At 45.7% G+C, this 22,146-nt stretch overlaps 1 protein-coding gene across 11 annotated transcripts in view; it reads right to left on the bottom strand.

Annotated features, from left to right (window-relative positions):
• The window catches only part of PPP2R5C (protein phosphatase 2 regulatory subunit B'gamma), a 123,631-nt gene that overhangs the window by 81,282 nt on the left and 20,203 nt on the right, over window positions 1–22,146 (bottom strand). The window contains exon 1 of one of the 11 annotated variants that reach the window (XM_025443570.3): window positions 13,618–13,829. The exons of 9 other annotated variants lie outside the window; for them this stretch is intronic. In XM_025443570.3, the coding sequence (XP_025299355.1) occupies window positions 13,618–13,711 (94 nt within the window). In that variant the 5' untranslated portion in view covers window positions 13,712–13,829. Of the gene's footprint in view, window positions 1–13,617; window positions 13,830–22,146 lie in introns of those variants that run through there. One more of the 11 variants, XM_025443569.3, reaches the window with a different exon arrangement.

The following is a 22,146-nucleotide window of genomic DNA, read 5'->3' as shown; positions in this document are numbered from 1 at the left end:
CCCCGGCCCCCAGCAGCGTCTGGGGGCCACCGATGGGCTTACCAGGTGTTACTTCTCCTGGGGGGGCCCTGCCCTGCCCACTAGGCCTGCTTACCCTCCTGCATGCCTGACTGAAGCAGGTGTAGACAAGCACCCCCAGCACCCTGTATACTGCCAAGCACCCAAGGCGTGATTTCTAAATATTTGCCAAAGGAATGAAACACAGTTTTAGATGGACATGAGGCAGGAGGTCAAGAGGAAATTTTGTTGTTCTTTCTGTGTTAGGTATACTCCATAAAGGTTTCCTCCCTTCTGAAATGAACTCCTTTCACTAACAATTTTTAGTCTTAATTTTAACCCCCTTCGGTGTACCGAAGGATGTAGGGCGGCCACACTACTTGTATCAACAAGAGCACGCATACAGAGTACTTGAAAGCCAAGAATGAGGAAGGAAACATTTGCAGAGCTTTTTTTTTTTTTTTTTTTTGGAACATTTGCAGAGCTTTATGAAAATGAGGAACTTGAGTTCATAGACTGTTTTTCTACTACAACATAAACATCCCCTCGGTTGTATACATCATCAAGAAAGAGTTGTCTTTACTACTGTTTCCCCTTGGACAAATGCCTATACTATACCAAGTTTTCAGATAAAATAGGCAGGCCTCTCCCTATCTAGACCCTCATACTATATATACTATTATTAATAGGACAATAGATGCAATTTCATACTAAATTGTAAGAATTACTCAAGAGGAATCTTCACCAGTAGTAAGTTTATGTTCAGCACTGAAATCACTTCTGTTGCCTTTGTTGAAAATGCAACCTCACATTTGAGTGTCTCAGGATGTGTGAGGTCCTTAAACCAAGTGGAAAATAGTCAATCCGAGTTTCTCCGGTAGGAGCTTTGGGCTGGGCTGAGAGCAAGTGAGCCCAGTGTGAGGCTCCCCTGAGTTCAAGTTCACGTAGACCCACAACCTCCCAAGGTACAGCCCGACATTCAGGGCTCAGAATCTGTGTCTCCTTTCTAGATGATGCCCTAAGCTCAACCACGCTGGCTTCCGCAGCCCTGCACTCTACACACATCACGATAAAAAAAAAAAAAAACTGAGAGCAGAAAGTACCGTGTAGATGGATCTCGGTGACAGAGGAACCTGTAAGAGCCGCCCTGGTGCGCATTCGGAGAGGTACGAGAGAGGCCAGAACGGTGAGTCAGAAAACCCCAGTGCTCATCTGGTCTGTCACCAACTCCTTGTGGGACCTCAGGCCAGGCGGTGAACCTTTCTACTTTGGTTTCCACGGCTGTAAAGGTGGGCCTAATAATACCTCTTTGCTGCCTCGTAGGAGAGAAGATGGTTAATGAACACATGCAAGGAGCTTTGAAGATGAAAAAGTTTCCTGGGTGCTAATGACAAACAATAACAGTCTACGTGTCCTCCTCCGGTGCCCACTCTGCAGCAGCTGGCAGTCCCGGCCTGCTCCTACTAAACTGGTGTCCTTAAACCATTTTTTTCTCACAGCTCCACAGCTCTGAAAAGCCCCGGAAGAAATGGATGACGGTAATGCTTAGGGTACCAGATGACATACGCAGGCAGCAGCCGCCAGACCTGCACCAGGTCCTGCGCTGTCCTGCCTCAGGTCTGCACACTCCTCATTGGCATAAATATTTCCATGGGCATGAGTTTCAGTTTCTTTGGGTGGGTGCCACAGTGAAGGCTATCAACTGGCTGAGATGTCCCTTGTTTTTCTGCCAAAGAATGTTTGCCTGAACATGCTCCTTAAACTTCCCTTTGTCATTATTGTTTTTAATATTCACAAGTGAAGTCTGGCGTGGAAAATTATTGGGCGGAGGGGTGGAATGGGAGGCTCCAAGTGTAGCTTATATTTCACTCAAAAGGAGGCTCTCCTTTTTTTCAGATAGAGAAAAGGCTCAAACAGGCAAATGATCAAGCCTATATACTAAAATAACAAGATTGTCGACTGAACTGGTTTTATAAGCTGATATCAGGCTTTAAATAAACATGCGTTCATGCACACAGGCACTCAAACACACCCTCCCCATCAAAAGGTATTTTTCCAACCTCCGTAGGCAGGGCAATCTATGCTTGTGTAATTGAATACACAAAATTACAACTGAGATCAAAATTAAATGCACAAAAATTTTCAGGATTAATATTTTGATATATGTTCACATGTAACTGATGCACAAAATTCAGAGGTAAAAAAAAATACAGGATTCAAGCTCCTAGTATTGCATTGTTTGAATTAGCAAAGTCAACCCAAAGGAAGTGTGAGGAGCCTTAGGAGGTCAGTTTGTGAAGGCCTCCTCTGGAAAACAAAGGACAGAAAACAAAGGACAGAAAGGAGTGCTTTAGGGGAGAAAGGGGCAGGGACTCCGAGGAAAGAATTTCAGGGCAGCCCAAATTTAACGTGGCTGAAAGTACAAATTTCAGTTAACCTTTAAGATGAACATCTTTTCAATGTAATTTTATTCATTACTGACTTTATTGCAGAGAGGAAAAGTGTCTGGATTTATCAGACTTTTAAAAAACCCTTACTCACTGGACAGTCACTGAAGTTTTCGAAGGCAAAGCATTTCTGCTAAGAATAAAGAAAAGGGAGGAAATTGCTCATTCTCTTGACAAGCTTTTGTCCTCAGAGATACCAGATGAACAGAAATGGAAGCACCTTTAAAATCCTTGAAAATAAGTAATTTAATCACATGCATATCTTCCTATCTGCTTACCTACCTACCTGCCTATTTTTAAGTGATCTCTATACCCAACACGGGGGCTCGAACTCAGGACCCTGAGATCAAGAGCTGCATCGCTCCCCTGACTGAACCAGCCAGGCCCCCTTCTCATGCATCTTTAAGGCATTTGCAGATTCAGGAAGGTATAGAAACTTGGGCAAGGACCCCAACAAGTGACTGGATCTGAGAGCTCTGGGTTCTGGTAGGAAGAGGCGGGCCACTAACATAACAAGACCTCAATGTTTCCAACCTCTACTGAAATATTTTAAGAGCAAACACAGAAGGGTCGGCAATGCTTTCTATAGGAAAATGTCTCCTCAGGACCAGGTCTCGAGCAGGGAAAAACAAAAACCCACATTTCTGGCAGCCTGGTGTAGCAGAAGTGGCCTAAGTTCTAGGCAGACGGTGCGAGGTTTCTTCTGGCCTTGCACTCACTGTTTAGTCAGGTGCACTCGGGGGATGGTTTCTAATGCCTGTAAAACAAGCCCAGAGCTTTTCTATCCTGCCAGGCTGTGGGCGTTGAGTGTCTGTGACGGCCCCTGGGACAGTCCCAGGCATGTGGTAGATGCTCCACGGGGTGTTCCTCCCAGAGGCCCACCTGGGCCAATAGTTTAAACCCAATTAGCAGAAGGATGTCTGAGATCGCACTAGAATTTATGCAATATATGTATATAAGGTACAATACACAGGATGATATAATGTAACAGTGTCACTCCAGGACATCAAAACACCATAGACAGCGACCAAATACTAAAAACCCATAAAACATTTACGTTTCTAAAACTGCTCTTGTGTCAATCTTTTTCTTAACCAAAACAAAAAATTCATACTTTCTGTGAATAACTACATTATGTACGTGAACATGAGTGCACGTCTGGAATGAGACACAGTGAACCCAAACAACTTACTTTGAGGCGACATGAAAGGAAGGAGGCTGACTGGGGGGGATAAAGCCAGAGAGATTTTCAGATTTGTAAATAAAACAAAATTTTAAAGTTTTCACATATGGATTTTTTTTTTTAAAGATTAAAAAAAGATACAAGGAAGCAGACTATGGTGGAAGGGGAATTCTGTGTCCTGGGGTTACTTTACCACCTGCGGTGCAGGCGTTGAGCTCAATTACCCAGTCCCTATGGCCTGGGAGACCTGTTCACAACATTAGGTGGCTGACTTTAATTTGGATTTTTTTGGGAGGTGGGGGAGAGAAAAAAATACAGAGTCCTGGTAAAAATAGGGCCAAGGTCACATCCAGCCCAAGGTAGAAAGATTTCCTAGGCCAGTGGCTTCCATTTTTTTTTTTTTTTTTTTTTTTTTGGTGTTAGGACCCATGTACGTTCTATAAAGTCCAGAGGGCCCTAGAGAGCTTGGATTATGTGGGTTACATCTACTGATATTGACCAGGTGTTTTTAAAAAAAAAATATATATATATACACACACACACGTTAAGTGTGTGTGAGAGAGAGAGAGAGAGAGAAAGGAGGGGAAGGGGCAGAGGGAGAAGAAGAGAGCATCTTCAGCAGGCTCCACACCCACCACAGAGCCTGATGTGGGGCTTGATCTCATGACCCTGAGATCATGACCTGAGCTGAAACCGAGAGTCAGACACTTGACCAACTGAGCCATCTGGGTGCCCTGAGAATGTTTAAAATATTTACGAATTCATTTAAAGCAATAAGAATAGGCTCATTTTGTGTGAATTTAAATATTATGAAAACAACCTCTCTCCCAAATTAGCAAAAAAACCTGTTTTACATTTCTGTGTCTCTCTTAATGTCTGACTTAACAGGACAGAAAGGAGTTGCATTTCTGCTTCTGTATTCAATTTGTTTGATGTGCTGTTTTGGTTGAAGTATGTGTGTGGGGGGGAGGAGCCCACCCTCACACAGATATGTTTATTTGAAGAACAGAGGCATTTTGATGACTTTCTCAAAAAATTGTGGTTATTCCTCTTTGAGTCTCTGCTAACATTCAACAAATAGTAGTTTCTCAAAAATTACTTGCAATACAGAACCTAAAACTATAGTGATGGACATTTTACATCCAAACCCCATGGTATGTCCTACATTTGAATGTCTCTTCTGCCTACATGCGTTGGTAGCATCATTTCTTGCTTGCTTGAACGTACTGGTGTGTGGGGTCATGCAGACCCGTCACGGACACATCAAGAAGCTCCATTTGTTAATATTACCAGGACCATCAGCATGAGGATCTGTCAAGCTCACGTTGGCAGATACAATTTTCCCAAAATTCTAATTTTTGCTTGCAATCTTGGATTTTATCATGGGCAAGAATCAGCGTCACTGCTGTTTCCTTTGAATTGACTGATTAGCTTCATTACTTCTCAAGACCGTTTGTCTGTCTTTTGTTCTTTGAAGTAAGAATGTTGAGCCTGAAAAGTGGCTAGTTCAGCTTGTAACTCATATAACTGTATAGTTTTCCTCAAGACAAGCCCCCCTGCCCCAATGCTCCAGCATGCCAGAGGGCTCCACGGTCCATCACAGGCATCAAGATGGGTGGCAGGGATTGAAACTTCGTAAAACTAACCATGTCAAGCTTCATCAAGGACATTCCGAGGTCAGGCTGGTGGGCACACAATAAAACACAACCCACCGCCTAGCTCTGTGGAAGGAGCACTTTTACCCACCATGGCTACACCATGACAGAGGCACGAGGCCTTGGCATTCTTGTGAAGACCGTTTGGGCCTTGTAAATCCCTTGAAAGCATTTCTGGGACTCCAGGGGCCCCCGGAACCACACCTGTGAACCCTGCCCTGCCCAGAGACCGAGCACCTTCACACCTTCAGATTTCTGAAAACAGTCATCAGATGGGTCTACTCCATGAAGGTGAGAAAACCAAACTGTTGACAAAGCAAACCCACATGCATGCACATGCCCTCCCCATCTCCTCCTCCTCGAGGCCTACCATGAACGAGGGAACCCGCAATGCGGAAGAACTGGGCTTGTTCCCTCCAGTGAAACATAACTATTCTCATAACTTTAAGTCAGAAGACTGAAATTAGAACCCATCGCTCCTGAATGAAACAACCAGCAGACAAAAATCCTCAAGTAGTACAAAAGTTCACGTGCATCAGTGACAAAGGAGAGCATGAAGAACCCCATAGCCAGTGTTAAAACAGCTCAAGCTCTATTGTAAACGCCACAGCATTAACACAACAGTAAGATCTAAGGTTATCTTTGAGATCCCTCTGAGTTCAAATACTATTGCAAATAAGAAATCCCAGCAAGGGGTGCCTGGGTGGCTCCCATGGGTAAGCATCCGACTCTTGGGCTCTGGGCTCAGCTCAGGTCATAATCTTGGGGTCCTGGGATGGAGCCTGGCATCAGGCTCCGGGCTCAGTAGGGAGCTCTGCCCCTCCCCCCACCTGCTTTCAAATAAATATATCTTTAAAAAAATCTCAACACAAAAAAGGAATTCAGAGGAATTCAATGTAATGGGATTTGACAACAAGACTGTAAACTTTCAGAAGTCAAATTTCTAGAGCATCAGAAGCCTCACCTGCATTTAAACACAACTAAAGGGGAATGACAAGGGAAGTCACCCTGTTTGGGACTAATCACATATCATGTACCTTTGACTCTGAAAATAACATTCTTCCAGAACATTACTGAAAGACCTTTTTCGGGCACCTGGGTGGCTCAGTCAGCACGCTGCTCAGCGGTGAGCCTGCTTCTCCCTCTGTCCCTCTGTCCCCCACCCCAACTGGTGTGTGCTCTCTCTCCTCTCTCTCTCTCTCCCTTTCTCGCAAAAATAAATAAAAAAAAAAAAAAAAAAAAGAGAAAGACCTTTTTCGAAAGTGTTATTAACAGGGGTGGGGAGGGAGGGATGCAAGCAGGCGCTGACCTCCTGTTTAGTGGAGCAGACTGGACCCAAGGGAGCTGCAGGATGAGCACAGGGACCAGCGAGGCCGGGAGGTGGTGCCTGTGACCGGCTTACTAGGTACTTTTACACAGTCTGTAAGTGGGACGCGGTACATGCATACTCCAGGATTATTGATGACGCTAATTTCTTCAGGCTGGTGAAAAGGCAAGCCAACTGGGAGATGAGAAAAGGCTAGCTAAGTGGGGGAGGGAGAGAGAAACAGATACGCTTCAAGATGAACCAACAACCAAGTAATACAGCGGAAGGGGAAAAAAAGTGTGGTTAAGATGCTGGGCTCTGAAGTCTATCTAGAAAAGGGGTGACAACTTGTGGGGAGCCTCGCAAGGCTCCAGGCACCATTTTAACACTTTATCTGCATGGGTTCCTCTTACCCTCATAAAACCCAGGGAGGCAGGGCATCGCATTCCCATTTCCAGGCACAGAGTGAGTCAGCCTGCCCAGGACGGCTCCGCCAGCCAGCACCGGGGTGCGGGGTGGGGAGCCCGGGGCACCCGCCTCTCGTGTTCAGAGGGAACCCTGGTTTTCTCTGCGTGTGTGCCTTAAAGGCTGTTATGCTTTAAAAGACCAATAAAAATGCCAATAAACGTCCAAAAAGGTGTACACCCCCAAAACACCGTCTGGTAGGATGGTGCTGCTGTCTGTGCAGCCGCAGGCCTCGACGCTGCCCCGCCCGGGAGGCCGATCCCTCACCTGATGAGTCCACCAACGGCCACGGATTTGTCAACTGGCATAAAGGTTAAAAGGAGGAAAAGCCGGAACTTGAACATAAAGACCACTGCTCACTGTTTAGGAAACAATTTCTGAATAATTACACCTCCTCTGTGCATTTTCCCTAAAGCTGAACATCGTAAGGATACCTCGTAACACTATGGAAAAGTTTATGCCTCCACAGAAGCTTTATACCTGCTTCCCTAGATTCAACAGTTGTTCGTATTTTAGCGTACTTGCTTTACGGAGTTTTTCTGTGTATTATTTCAAGAAAGCTACAGAGCTCATCACACTGCACGCCTCAATAATCCCACCTCCAGTCCCCAAGGAGGAGGACAGTCCCTACAACAGGACCACACCTTTACTGCGCCCAAAACTAATTCCGCAGCATTCCATGTCATTCTGCACTCGACCTTCTCCGACTGTGCCCAAAATGTCCTCTATAGGTTTTTGTTTTTATTTTTTTAGAAGATCTGATATATATTCATTTGTTGTATTTGTAACGTCTCTCTCTCTCTCTTTAACAGAAGGGCTTTTGATTTATGGACAACTTAAGGACCCAAACCAAAACCAGACTTCACCCGCTATCTATAGTTCTCTGTCCTCATGGGCTCCGGTCAGTGTCCTTCCAAGATTAAAAGACTTTCCTTTAAGTACATTATGAGAGAAAACCGATCACCCCATTTTTGAGTTCATGGCATCTCCACATCCTTGGTGGGACTATCTCCATCTGGTAGGGAAGAGGTTTCCTCCGAAGCCAGGCCCAGCAGAGAGTGGTTACCTGTGTCCACTTTTTAAATCAGGTACCTTGTACAGCTTCTCATGAGCCTGACAAGTACTATCTGATCAAGTAATTAGCTAAAAAACACACCAAATAAACACCATCTGGATGATCCTTCAGAGAAACAGCTTTTTATTTTCAACCCGCCAACACTGAGTGCTTTCACACTTGGGATGATGCTAGAGGTCATGGGAAATATCCAGCTGGCCGTGCCCTTCCTCAGGATACTTATGATCCGTGGAGGAGGCAAGAAAAAGAAGCTCACAATCAACACCTGGCAGACTAGGTGGTGAATCAGGACAGCAGGGAGGGGGATGATCACACTGAGTGGACGAGCGCCATGCAGCAAGCTCTCACGTGGACCTGAGATGAGCTCTGAACTCCAGACACTCGAATATATTACGCTGGGGAAAACAGTAACAATCAGCAGGCGCATGTGATGTGGAAGCTTCATGATTATCTCTCAACACCTGGATGTGGGGCAGAGGGGAGAGCATGATCTGAGACTCTGATTCCTTCATTCTCTGTGGCCCGGGCCTTGCACTCTCCATAAATGCTGCCTCCCCTCCTAGGACGGCCACTAGCAGCAGCTTGGGGACATGTAGCTGGCACCAGGGGCAGGCCCCCCCCCCCCCACTCGGCCTTACAGGCTGGCGACCTTGGGGACGGGAGACACTGGCACGTGTCCTGCTCACCTCCCAGGCAGGAATGCTGGCAGGAACCAGTCCGTGTTCTCGAAGAGCGCCACTCTGCAACTGTATCTGACATATGGAACCAGAAGCCAGATGAGGAGGAGGATGTACCCCAACCACTCAGCCCGTGAGGAGTCTGTCCTCTTCCAAGGCTTAAAAACACACACCCTTTTCTTGACTGTCAACCTCATGTCTTTTTCTCCCATTCTTCCTATTTTAGTGAGAGAATTTTGGGAGTTTAGCTTTTGCTCTAAGGCAAGAGTCACGGTCAGAAAACTCTTAGGAGATGTTACACCCAAGTTCAAGGGAAGACTAATTAAGAAAAGGTGTGCAGACTTGATGCAAACACCCCCACCCCAAGGGAGCTGCGTTACTTTGGTTACCTTCCCCGCACCCTGGGGAGTACGCAAGAAACATCTTTACATACAGGATCACTACAGGTAAGCTTTAAAGGTGTAGTTCTAAAAAGCTGCTTCAGAGAGAAGCACAGGTGCACAAAACAGATGTCTGTGAAGTAAAACTCCTGAGCTGACCGGATGCGCAGTGCAGAGAGGTTCACCGTCTGAGCTTTTGGGAGGTCTTTTATCTTTGGTCGCCACTGAAACGTCTGGGGAGTGTGGGGCTGCTGGGTACCGTCCTCACTGTGTTTGCTGTCATCCCGTCACACGCGAGTGTCCGATGTCTGGCCGGCCACCTGCATGGTGCAGCCGTGCTGGCTAAGCCACGGGATTGAGCTGGACTTCTTCGCTGCCTCTGGCACATTTTACTTGTGAGAAAACAAACTCTTCTGCAGTCAGACCTCAATGTCCCAGGAAAAATGGGTTTCCACGTAAGGGATAACTGGCTCCTGAGCTCCCCACCTGGCCACGGCTGTGTCTCAGTCCTTCAAAGCCAGACTCCTCAACCGAGGGAGTTTACCAACAACTAGAACAAGATGCAAGTAGTTAACTCTCCTGAGGCCAGAGTAACGCAGCTGGAGAAGGGTCAAGAGCTCTCTCTTCTCTTACCATTAACAGCTTTTTGGCTTGGCTATTCTCGCCTTAAACCTGATTCTGGAAGTAACACGTTTTACTACACGAAAACCCACAGAATGGTCAAAACTCACGGAATGGTCAAGAATGGGGGGGTCGGCAAACTGGGTCCCAAGGGCCAAATCTGGCTTGCCACCTGTTTTTGTAAATAAAGCTTTCCTGGAACACAGGCATGCCTATTCACTTACTTACTGCCTATGCCTGCTTTCACGGTCAAAAAGATTTATTTACAGGCACACCTCATTTTATTGCGCCTCGCAGATACTGAGTTTTTTAACTGAAGGTTGGTGGCACCCTTGTGTTAGGCAGGTCTGGGGGCACCATTTTTCCAACAGCATTTTGCTCACTTTGTGTCTCTGTGGCCTAGTTTTAGAGATTCTCGCAGAATGCCAAACTTTCTCATTATTATTATAAGTGTTGTGGTGATCTGTGATCACAGCCTTCTGGGAGCTCAGACAATGGTTAGCATTGCTTTAGCAATGAAGTATTTTTAAATTAAGGTATGTACATTGGTTTTTTTCCTGCCGTGGTGCCACCGGACACTTAATGGACCAGGGCAGGGTGTAAACATAACTTTTATAGGCACTGGGAAACCAAAAACTTCATTAGATTTGATTTAATGTGACACTAGCTTTCCTGCAGTGGTCTGGAACAGAACCTGCAACGTCTCCAAGGTTCGCTTGTACTATCCAGCCCTTTTTGGAAAAAGTGTCGATCCCAGGCTAGAGCTGTGCTGCCAAGTACAGGAGCCACTAGACACAAGTGTCTATTTAAAGTTGAAGTAACTATAATGAAATAAACCCAAAAATCCAGTTTCTGAGTCGCACGAGCCGCATTTTAAGTGCTCCACAGTCACACGCGACAGGGACCCCCGCAGTGGCCAGCAGAGAGAACACTGCCACCAACACAGGCAGTTCTCTTGGATGGCACTAGGGGATCAGTATTTAAGTCATCGAGCTAAATTTACAGCCTTTCAGTTCAGGTGACGTTCTCTCCTACAGACAGAAAAGTTTATATAAATTTCAATTTCAACCTTATGTTCCTCTCACACTTGAACTTTTTTTTTTTATAAGCTAATTCACTGTATAAATTGCAAACTTTAGATTATTTAATAGGAGATAACTATCCAGCCAGCTGGGACCTACTGATCAGTTTAGAGATGTACAGATGTTTTTGTTTACTCGACTGTGCCACCCTGCTGGGGGCTGTAGACCCCCAAGGCTGGGCCACAGTGCTGGCTTGCTGCATGTCCTGAGTTGAGGACTTGCTTCGCACAGTGTGGCAGGGAACTGACAAATTTTTGTAAAATAAATGAAGAAATGAGCCCTGGGCACAGAACTGTCACACACAAGAGGCCAATGAAACAGATGAAAGTTGATAAGGTGCTGGGAAAAACCGCAAGTATAATCCCGTGACAAAAGGTTCTACAAACTGCCAAAATTTCTATTTAAAAATAAGTTGGTTTATTTTATTATTATTTTTTAAAGATGCCAAAGGAAACAACACAACTGCCTGGCCTCTGGATTCTGGCCTGACCACGTGTGGGCTGTGTGACCTTGGAAGGTCATTTACCCTTCAGTGTGGAAGACCCCTCCTCCCTAAATGGGAACCTCAGTGCACCGGCAGAGGGGGTGGCCCTCAGTGTCGCCCCCTCCTGGACGCCGCCTCTCCCCAGCAGCAGCGCATCAGTCCCTGCTACCCTGCACCTGGGCATCTGCGCATCAGCCCACCTGCCCAGAGTTAGCGCTCGTGTGTCCCTCCAGCACCAGGACCCCTGGGTAGTGGTGCTGCTGGTGGTGGGTCTCTCTGCAAAATCCTGGGCTCTGGGGTGGGGCTGTGCTTCTCAGTCACGGATACTGACCCTCAGCACTGGACACGCACGCAGGACAGCGGCTGATGGGATGTTTAATCGGTCAGGACTCTGAAAACCAGTATGAGCAAAACAAATCTTGCCAAACTGCACACTAACATGTTTGCTCTAAAAACTAGTGAGGAGTAAACAAAGAGTTTTTCAGGTTTTGAAATTAAAAATTACTCCCCCGTTGGAATGAAAAGTTACCGTTTGGTCCCTACAAGTTACCCGGCCTCTTAAAAACTTGTCTCTTTCAGGTTAGTACACTCCACTACTTTTTCCCTCCACGGTTCGATAGCAAGCAACCAATGGCTCAACCAAAGGCAAAAAATCCAACCTGGCTATAATAAAGTCTTGGTTTAAACAAACAAACAAAAAAATCAGCGTGCTATAATAGGTCGTAAAGCCAAATGATTCCACTTCAGAATAAAGTTAGTTCAAAAAATGGCTAGTACCATCACTAATAAAATCAGAAAAAAAAACCTCACAAAAATCTTTTATAAGATACCTTAAAACTGTAAAAAAGTATTTTACGTGTAATAAAGTTATCTTATTACTAACTCGTCAGTATTTAAGAACAAACTCAAACCTAAACACGATTACATTTTATTTTTACCCGTTTGGTTCCTGCCATTAAAATATCTGCATGCTGTCTGTGGTCACCACGGGCTCCTTCCTGGACACACGCTATAAAATGATGAATGCGTAGCCCAACCTACAAGTTGCTCGCTGTGGGTATTAATTTTCACCAGCTTTATTAAAGAGGGTTTGGAGAGAAAAGCAACACCCATTTTCTTCCAACAGATTGAGTATCCGTACGGTTTATCTTCCCTGGATACACCCTACGATCTGAAAAATCTTGTCCGGCATTTTAGTCACACGGACTATTAGTCACCTAGAGATGCTGCCCCCACCCTTCCTTAACACGGGTCCTCAGAGGAGATTCTGACAGTGACAACTGTTTTGTCAGGGCGGAGCTGTGACATTACACATTTTAAAGTGATCTGATAAAGCTTAACATCCATTTTCCTGTCTCTCTCGATTGTGAACAAAAATTTTTTTATATAACACAGGTTTCAAAATACCAACTCAGAGCAAGTATACTACTACCCTGGGATGCACACTTTAATATAATTATTATTTAAAAATTATTATTAATCACCCCGGTAATTGTGTTTTTCAGCTACATCTTGAGCCCAAATCTCGTATAAACTACAAGAAGCGAGATGTATGTGCACACCGGGAACTTGTTGCCATTTTAAGATTTAAAGTCAAGTGTCAACGCAGAGCCTACCGAAATGCAAAATATTTCCCACTAGTCCACGAACCCGCTAACGTCTGAGAAATCGTGACCCACAATAGATTTCTATCTCGCGAAGCTTGAGCCTATTTCTCTTGGAGGCTCCGCAGCAGGGATGCAAACGATCCTTTGAAAAAGCAAGTTCTCTTCCGGATTATTTCTGCATATTTTCTGACGGCGATCCATCTTTATTACAGAGACGTGCCCCCGATGAAACGTTTGCAGCGTCGAGCGGCACAGATGCAACAGAAACTCCGCGGACGGACAACTTGGCCAGGCGCTGCCGCCCGCCTCTCCTTCCCACCTCCACCCAATACCTTCCCCGGGCAGTGACTTCACATCCTTTGACATCAGCACGGCTCGGAAAGGGGGATGGGAGAGCGAGCAGAAAGCAGAAAAACCAGCTTTGAACTATGCGTGCAAGGCCTCTCTCAAGACTCCGATCGTGCGAGGCGTTCGGGGGAGGCCGGACCGCGGTGACACAGCCCCCCTCCCGCGGCCGGGTCTGCAGCGCCGGGAAGGCTCGGCCGCGGGGACTTCCTGGCCCTCTCCTCGGAGGCACAATAGCCATTTATTAACTAACCACGGAAGGTTCCGATTCAGCGAAACGCACAATAACTTACCTCGAATATGGAGAAGGGCCACGGGCTGGAAAGGCCCGTTGGAGTTCGCCGCGTCCACCACCATCCTGCTGCCCGCTTTATTACATGTCCACATCTAGACTCCAGCGGGAAAGGCAATGTACTCCTTAAGGCAAGAAACCAGCCTCCATTTTAGTTTAAAAAAAAAGACAAACTGAAGCTCTCTGCAGCTGGAGGGAACTGGCTGCCCCGTGATGTCAGCAGGCACGGGGCTCGCTGATTGGCCGGAAGCTGCAACTTAAAATGACACTAAAAAAACTGCAAATGGAGAGAGCGCCCTGCTCGGCTGTCAGTGTGCGCGGCTCCCGGCCCCGGGCTCCCGGCTCTCGCCTCCCGCGGGCTCCGCTCCCCGCCAACTTGCAGCCCGAGAGCCCATCTCCGAGGTGCGGGGTTGAGGCTGGGGACCCCCCCTCCCCAACCCCTGCTCCGCCGGACCCGGAGCGGCCGGTGGCGCGAGCCGCAGGACCTCCAGCGCCGGCGCCCCGGGCCGGCCCCCCAAAGTCAGGGGCGCCTCCTTCCCGCCAGCTGCCCCCGGCTCCAGGTGCTCCCACATCCCGAGTGGAGCTAGCACGCGGGCAACCTGGGCTCGTGCTGTTTAAGCAAAGGGCTGTTCAAACATTATGCAATCCCAGATCGCCACTGTGGACTCGAGCTCAGCCCCTCCTGTTGCCGAGTTATGAGCTGATCCTCAAATGCCAGCTTTTCTCGAGATCTAGGGTTTTCATTGGGAAAACTTAGTTAAAAAATTACACGGGGCACGAAAGCTTCCTTAAGGTGAATACCTAGAAAGCGCTACAGATTAAAGGCAGTTAAAAGAGAGCCACAAAATGAGATGGCCGTGTTCATTTTTGTATCTCAAAGACGTCAACACATTACATACTTTCAAGTTTTTAGAAATTTTAAGTACGTTTAAAATCTCTAAGCTAAAAAAGGTTATTTCCCTTATTTTTATGGGGCTAGTTGTAAAAGCTATTACTCAGATCTTTGTTTCTTGCCCTCAAGAAGAGTTCGTGTAAAAAGCTATTATGAGAAAGACACTTCTGGAGTATGAAGAGGGGATCAAAGAGGTGATCCCCTAACAAAAAGAAGCATCAAATAAACTACAGGAAAAGTCCTCTGGCAGATACAACTGTAAACAAATTCCTCACTTCTTGACACACACGACTAAGTCTGTCCAAAAACCCATCTCTTTTCACGCGGTCTCATACAACTCCTTTGTGTGAACAAGAACGCAAAAGCCCCGATTCCCAAACCTCATTCACAATAGTAAGCAGCACCCGACGTGCACGTGAGGTTAGCAGTTACACCTGTGGGCTGGCTCAGCGTACATTTCCAGGAATGACTGAACCACTACAATGGCTCAGTAAGGCCCCCCCACCGGCAAGAAGGTAGTTTTTCCAATATGCATCAATACCGATCACGAGAATAAATAAGTAAAAGCCAACTAAATCCCACCCCGGCCTCCCTCTTTCACAGAGCTGAAGGATGCTGCTGGCTTCTAGAACTGGCCACGCAATTATCTACAACAGGCAATGGGACCAGTCCTGTGGACACTTGGCCTGTACACACACTTGGCCTCACCCCTGCCTGGCTCCTCTGCTAGTCCAACAAAAACTGCCTGTGCTTTCAGTCAGATAATGTTCAGTTTGGATTTCAGTTCTGGCTGTTGACCCTCTGGTTTTGTCAGATGGAGGAGAGGACGGCTCCCCTAGGATCACCACCACCTTCTCATTCAGAGACTGATGCCAGATGAACTCAGAAGGGTCTGCAATTAGGAACGAAGGGGCTTGGTTAAGGGGTCTGGGGCAGATGCTTCCCGCAGATCTGTACTTTAAAAAGACAGTCTCTTTCTATCTCTCATAAATAAATAAAATCCTTAAAAAAAAAAAAAAAAAAAAAAAAAAAGGGATCCCTGGGTGGCTCAGCGGTTTGGTGCCTGGCTTCAGCCCAGGGTGTGATCCTGGAGACCTGCGATCGAGTCCCATGTAGGGCTCCCTGCATGGTGCCTGCTTCTCCCTCTGCCTGTGTCTCTGCCTTGTGCACACTCTCTTTTTCTAATAAATAAATAAATAAAATCTTAAAAAAAATAAAAAGACAGAGACCTGCCCTCAAATAATTTGATATATCATACAGGATGAGAATGGGTAATGCGCCTGTCCCAAGACTGTGCTGATGATCTAAAATGAAGAAATGAGGGGGAAAGACTCCTAAAATCTTTCCATAAAATATACAGATTAGAAGTCAACGAACAAGTGAAGACATTCCTTGATGTATTTTTCCTAATGATCTCAGATCAAAGGATCTAAACTTTATTAGTGATTTCCCTCTATGCTCTTTTGAAGCCTTGTCCATATAAAGTGATTCTTTAAAGAACTCAAGTTCTGTGCTCTGGAAATCAGTCATGAAACACATCCTAAATATAAATAAGCAAACAAACAAGTAATATGGAGAGAGGAAAAAAACACTTGAACAAATACACAGAAGGCAGACTCCTGGAGTGAAGTATAAATACTATAAACATGCTGGTGTTAATTTTTCCCCAAATTGATTGGCAGGTTTAAAGCAATTCTGGTCAAAATCTGGTCGGGTCTCTTTATTTTCCTGTCCAGAAATTTTTTTCTTAACAAAAACAATTTTAAAGTTCCCCTGGAAAAATAAAAAGCAAGAGAATGAGATAACTTGTGAGAAAGGCTAGTCCCACCCACTGGAAAGCTTGTGAATTCCTGCCTGTGGGATGAGGGCCTAAGAGGAGGTCAGGTCCGTGGGACAAAGCTACAGCCCCCAGAGCGGGAAGCATATGCATCCAAGTGTGTTATTACGACAAAGAAAGACTCCCAAATCAGTGGAAAGGGGACAATTAGATAACCGGTTGGCTATGTGGGAATAAGCGAATTTAAGTCTTTGCACCAAAATAAAATTTAAGAGGAGTTACATAAAAAAACCAAACAAATCCAAATCACCCTGTAAATCCCTAAGGCTTTCAGAAGAGGAGTGTCAAGAAAATAGGACATTTAAAAACTATGGAAAAACCCTTAATGGATATTGCTCACATTAAAAAATTCACAAATTTCTGATGTTCCCTCCAAAAAACCAGAGGAAATATAACTGCTATAAATATAAGGAATTAATAACACACTAGAGTTGATTATAAAAAAATGAGTCCTTGATGCTGAAATGATTCGGTTCACAAAAGAACTATAACCGATCATAATTGTATAAAGAAGCATTTCTCTACCTATCAAATCAACAGTAATTTTAACAAATGGTAGTTACTCAACGCTGGTAAAGGCACGTTGTGACCCTGCCAACAAATCTGTAAGTTGTTTTGATCCTTTCGGAATTAAAATAATCTGGCAAGATGGATCAAGATTCTTTAAGTAATTCTACTCCTGGGAATCTATTCTAGAAATGTTTCTATTCTAGAAACATAGTAGTAGAGTGTAGCATCACATTTTAATATTTTTTAAATTGGGCTAAAATACACATTTTATAAAATTCACCATCTTAACCACTTTTAAGTGTATAGCTCAGTGGTATTAAGTACACTTATGTCGTTGTGCAGCCACTGCCACCGTCCATCCACAGAGCTCTCTTCATCCTGCAGAACTGACACTCTGTCCCCATTAAATACTAATTCCCCAGCACCCCACCCCTATTCTACTTCTGTGTCTGGGGATCTGCATCCAAGCAGATTCAGGCAGGATTTTTCCTGTGGCAGCCTTACCTCACTGGGTGTAACATCCTCAAGGTCCCTGCCATAGCAGGTGTCAGCATCTTCCTTTGTAAGGCTGAGTAATATTCCGTTGTGTGAATGTGCTGTTCCATTCATCCGCAGATGGCCATTCGGGCTGCCTCTGCCTTCGGGCTACCGTGAATAAAGCCGCTATAACATGGGTGCGCAAGTATCTATTTTAAGTCCCTGCTTTCAGTTCCTTGGGGCGCACACCCAGAAGTGAAAATGCTGGAACATATGGCATTTCTATGTTTAACTCTCTGAGGAACTGCCATGATTTTTCCCACAGCAGTAGGATCACTTTTGCACTCCCACCAACAGTGCACAGGGCTCCAATTTCTCCATATCCTCGCCAACACTGGTTGTTTTCTGTTTTTTTTTTCTTTGATAGTAGGCAGACTAACAGATGTGAAGTAGTATCTCAATATGATTTTGTTTAGCATGTTCCTAACGATTGGTGATGCTGATTATGTTTTCATCTGCTTGCTGGCTTTGTGTATGTCTTCTTTGGAGAATGTTTCTTTGGGTCCTTTGCCCATTTTTGAATCTGGTTTTCTTGTCGTTGAGTTATAGGAGTTCTTTATATATTCTGGATATTAATCCCTTCTCAGATAAATGACCCTTATTTCCCCCATTCTTCAGAATGCCTTTTCACCTCATTGATTATATCTTTTGATGCACAGAAATTTTAAGTTTTGATGTTGTTCAACTATTTGTACTTTCATTGCCTGTGCTTTTGGTGTCATTTTGAAGAAATCACGAGCAAATTCAATTTCATGAAGCTTTTCTTCTAACAGCTTGTATTCTCAGCTCTTATATTTCGGTTTTTGATCCACTTTAAGCTACTTTATTTTTTTAAAGACTATACTTATTTATTTTAGAGAGAGAGAGAAAGAGATAGTAGGAATGGAGGGAGGGGTGGAGAGAGAATCTCAAGCAGACTCCTCGCTGAGCACAGAGCCCGATGGAGGGGGCTCAATCCCATGACCCCGAGATCATGACCTGAGCCAAAACCAAGAGTCCGAAGCTCAACCGAGTTACCCAGGTGCCCCTGAGTTACTCTTTGTGTATGGTATGAGGTAGGACTCCAACTTCATTCTGAACATCTGTTTCTTCTAGGGCCATTTGTTGGAAAGACTGTCCTTCCCCCACTGAGTGGGTGACACCCTTATTAAAAACCATGTGACCGTCTATGTGAGGGTTTATTTCCAGGCTCTCCAGTCTACTCTGTATTGGTATATATGCCTGTCTTTATGCTGGTATCACAACTGTTTTGATTACTGTAGCTTTGCAGGAAGTTTTAAAATCAGGAAATTTAAGACTTCCAAATGTGGTGTTCTTTTTCAAGACTGCTGTGGCCATCGGAGGTCCCTGGAGATACCATGTAAATTTTAGGATGGCTTTTCCACTTCTGGAAAAAACACTGTTAGGATTTTGATAAACCTAGCAATATGGTCTTCCAGTCCACAAACACAGACGTTTGTCCAGTGACTGGCATTGTCTTCAGTGTCTTGAAGTAGTGTACAAAACACAAAAGTCTTTTACCTCCTTGGCTAATTCCTAATTTTTTTTTTTTGGAGAGCATCACATTTTTATTTATGATTCTAAAATACCAGAAACCACCTAAATGTCAAAGGGATGATCCCGCTCAATGAAATATTACACATCCACCAAAAATCTTTATAAGTATATAAAGTGAAAATAACTGAAAATGTCAGTGTGTAAGTTTCAAAAATAGCACGATCCATAAAAAGAAACACTCCCCAAACAACAACAGTAGTCACTGTTGAATGTTATGGCAACGGGTGGTTTTTATTCCTGAAACTTCTGTGTATTTTTCAGTACTGCTAAAATCAGCATATAATACTTTGATAAAAATGACAAGTAACAGTTTTTAAAAAGACATCCAAATGAAGTTACCACAAGGAGGAACCCTCAACAAACACTGCCTCTTGGGTGTAGGTGAAGAATCAAGAAGGGTCTGTGATGGGAAGGATGTATGATCCCCAAAGGTTTGTTCACTGTGATACATCTATGACCTCATGTATGTAAAAACACACCAACAAAAACTGGCCTAAGTTGGGCAGGACAAATTGAACCAACAAACTAGAGGATGTGGAGTCCCTGTCCCAAAGATTCAGTCATGGACTAGTTAATTTTTGCCACCACATCTGCCACCTTTGCTTGGATTCTGTACACACACAAGCTATCAGGGTTCAACCAGTCCCCGGAGTACTGTCTTCACTGATGAAGCAAGCACTCAGTGGATGCTCCCAGAAGAGGCTACTACTGCAGCCACGCCCCTGTCACTGGGCTGCAAGTTTTTGCCACCTTGCATTACCCTGGGATGGTTCTCTTTCCTCACTTGGAAAAGGAGGTATATGTGATATTCCATCTCCTCGGTTGTTAGGAGGCATAAATGTCACAGGTGGAGTATACCACCCTGCTGTGGTGAGGGGCAGAGCTTGGGAGGGAGTGGCTCCAGCCATTATAGGTGTCATGCTGGAAACCACCCGAAGAACATTGGCCTCTACCAATGGTGCTTCAGATAGATCTCCAGGCTGCAGTGGGATCTCTGCTTAGACCTCACCCCCACCTCCACCCCCATCCCAGAAGCCTTCCTACTTCCCACCCCAGGCCACAGACTCTCTCCCCTGGCCAGCTCCCAGATGGTGCCTGGCACACAGCATGTGCACCATCAAATATACTGAACGATGGACAAATCAAGCAGCAACACCTATTCTGATGTTCCCAAACCCCCTTACTACTCTTTAAACCTCTTCCCTGTAGCACATAACCAAAATGGACATGTCACTTAGTTGCCTGGATAGTAACACTTCCTGTCCCCTGGGCACACAATGCCTGTCCCACTGTGCCCTCCAGTACCACCTGTGATGGGCCCCCCTGCTTTCCAGGATGGCCTCAAACCGGGCTCCTGACTCTCCAGTGATGACCGCCCCCCTCCCCTTTCCTGCTGCTGCAGCTGTGCCACCAAGGGCCTGAGCTAATGCCGAGGGGGGAAAGGCACCTTTCTGGGCTCCGGGCGGTGTGCCTTCCAGAACAGAAGGCCGGCAAACAGACCCACTGTTCCTCGTGCACTTTCCCATCAGAGATGCAAATGCAAGCAACTTTGTGCTGCACCAAAGTGAAGGTTTTAAAAGGAATTACTCTTTATTCTCTGGTCCCTCTGTCACTTTGTTTTGGTCTTTATTTAAAAGCAAACTGCCTGTAAATACATCCCACTGATTTTATTTCTGATTTAGCATTTCTGAATAAAACTTTCCAGTTTTCATTTCTAAATTTGGCTTAAGGTTTTTATTTTTCATCTCCCAGCAATTTTGTAGGCAAATTAAATCTGCTCATATTTTAGTGGAGAAGTTTTATAGTTTCTTTCGTTAAAAGAAAGTTGTTTTTGAACCTAGAGAGCCATGGCGCCGTCACAGCAAAGCAAGGCCGCTGTTCTGACCAGCACTATTTTTTTTTAACTGGAAACTGCATGAGCACGAGTGATGTATGTTTTGTTGGGTAAGAGAGCTAACCTAAAACATTTGGCTTCACTTAGAGTTTAAAATAGACTTTTTCCTTAGGCAGATCAAAGATACCTAACATTCAGCTGTGTTCAAAGGTTGCCAGGGAACTTCTGCTTGCCAAAAGCAAGGACAAAGGGACAGGCGCTTGTGGGCCTGTCGCCCTGCAGATCCGAAAGTCCTGTGAGTAGAAGGCGTGGCCGGGCTGGTCCCCAGGGAAGGCTGGCGGGGGTGAGTGGAGTAGACCAAGTAAAACTCACCCCCAGTGCTTGCTGGGCTTCTCCCCACAGCTGGGCTGGAAAGCTTTAAAGCAGAGCAAGTGTTCACAGCCCTTCCTTGTTCCAAGAAGGCAGGGCGCCCACACAAGGTGTCTCTAGCACACGTGACATATCAAGGTGCTCTCACGTCAGCTATTAATAACAAACTTCCTCTACACAGAAGAACCTGAGGTGGAGGAGCGGTGAGGCCATGGCAGTTCTCTGGAAACAGAAGGGCGTGTGGAAGGAGCAGTCGGAGGGCCTGGAGGGCTCTCCACTCCTCCCATAGAGCGCATCTCCATCCTTGGCAGATGCTCCAAAACAGACATGCAAGCAGCTCTGCCCTCGGTGGCACTTCACCCAAGAGCACCACTTGTGGCACCTCCTGCCACCTGAGTGTCCATCGGCAGACAGATGGATACACACACTGTGGTCTAGCCATACGATGAAATATTATTCAGCCTTAAAAAGGAAGAAATCCCATCACTAGCTACAGCAAGGATGATCCTTGAGGACATTATGCTGAGAGAGATAAGCCAGAGCCAGCAGGACAAATTCTGCATGATCCCAATTCCTGGAGGAGTTGAAATCAGAGAGCCAGAAAGTAGAATGGCAGGTGCGGGGCTGGGGGAGGGCGACGGGAGGCACTGTTTACCAGGACAGGGCTTAGTTGGGGATGAAGAGATAGTGGTGATGGGCATACGGCACTGGGAATGTACTTAATGCCACTGAAATGCACACTTAGGAGTGGCTATGATGACAGATACTACGCTATGCAGATTTTGCCACAATTGCATGCATAGATAAGGCAGGCTCGAGCCAGGTGGTGCAGGACACATCGGTGTGGGCAGAAGTAGCAGGGCACGGCGGCTGCCTCTGAGGTTGGCAGAGCACAGAGGAAAACCAGGTGCTGAGGGTGACAGAGGATGGCCCTTCCAAGGAATGGCATGTGTGTGTGCGGTCATGAGCCGAACGCGAGGTGCCGTGAGAAATC

Source organism: Canis lupus, chromosome 8 (genome assembly GCF_003254725.2).
Source record: "Canis lupus dingo isolate Sandy chromosome 8, ASM325472v2, whole genome shotgun sequence".
Lineage (NCBI taxonomy): Eukaryota > Metazoa > Chordata > Mammalia > Carnivora > Canidae > Canis > Canis lupus.
Note: the sequence above shows the minus strand (reverse complement) of the source record. Positions and strands in the feature narration are given on the sequence as shown.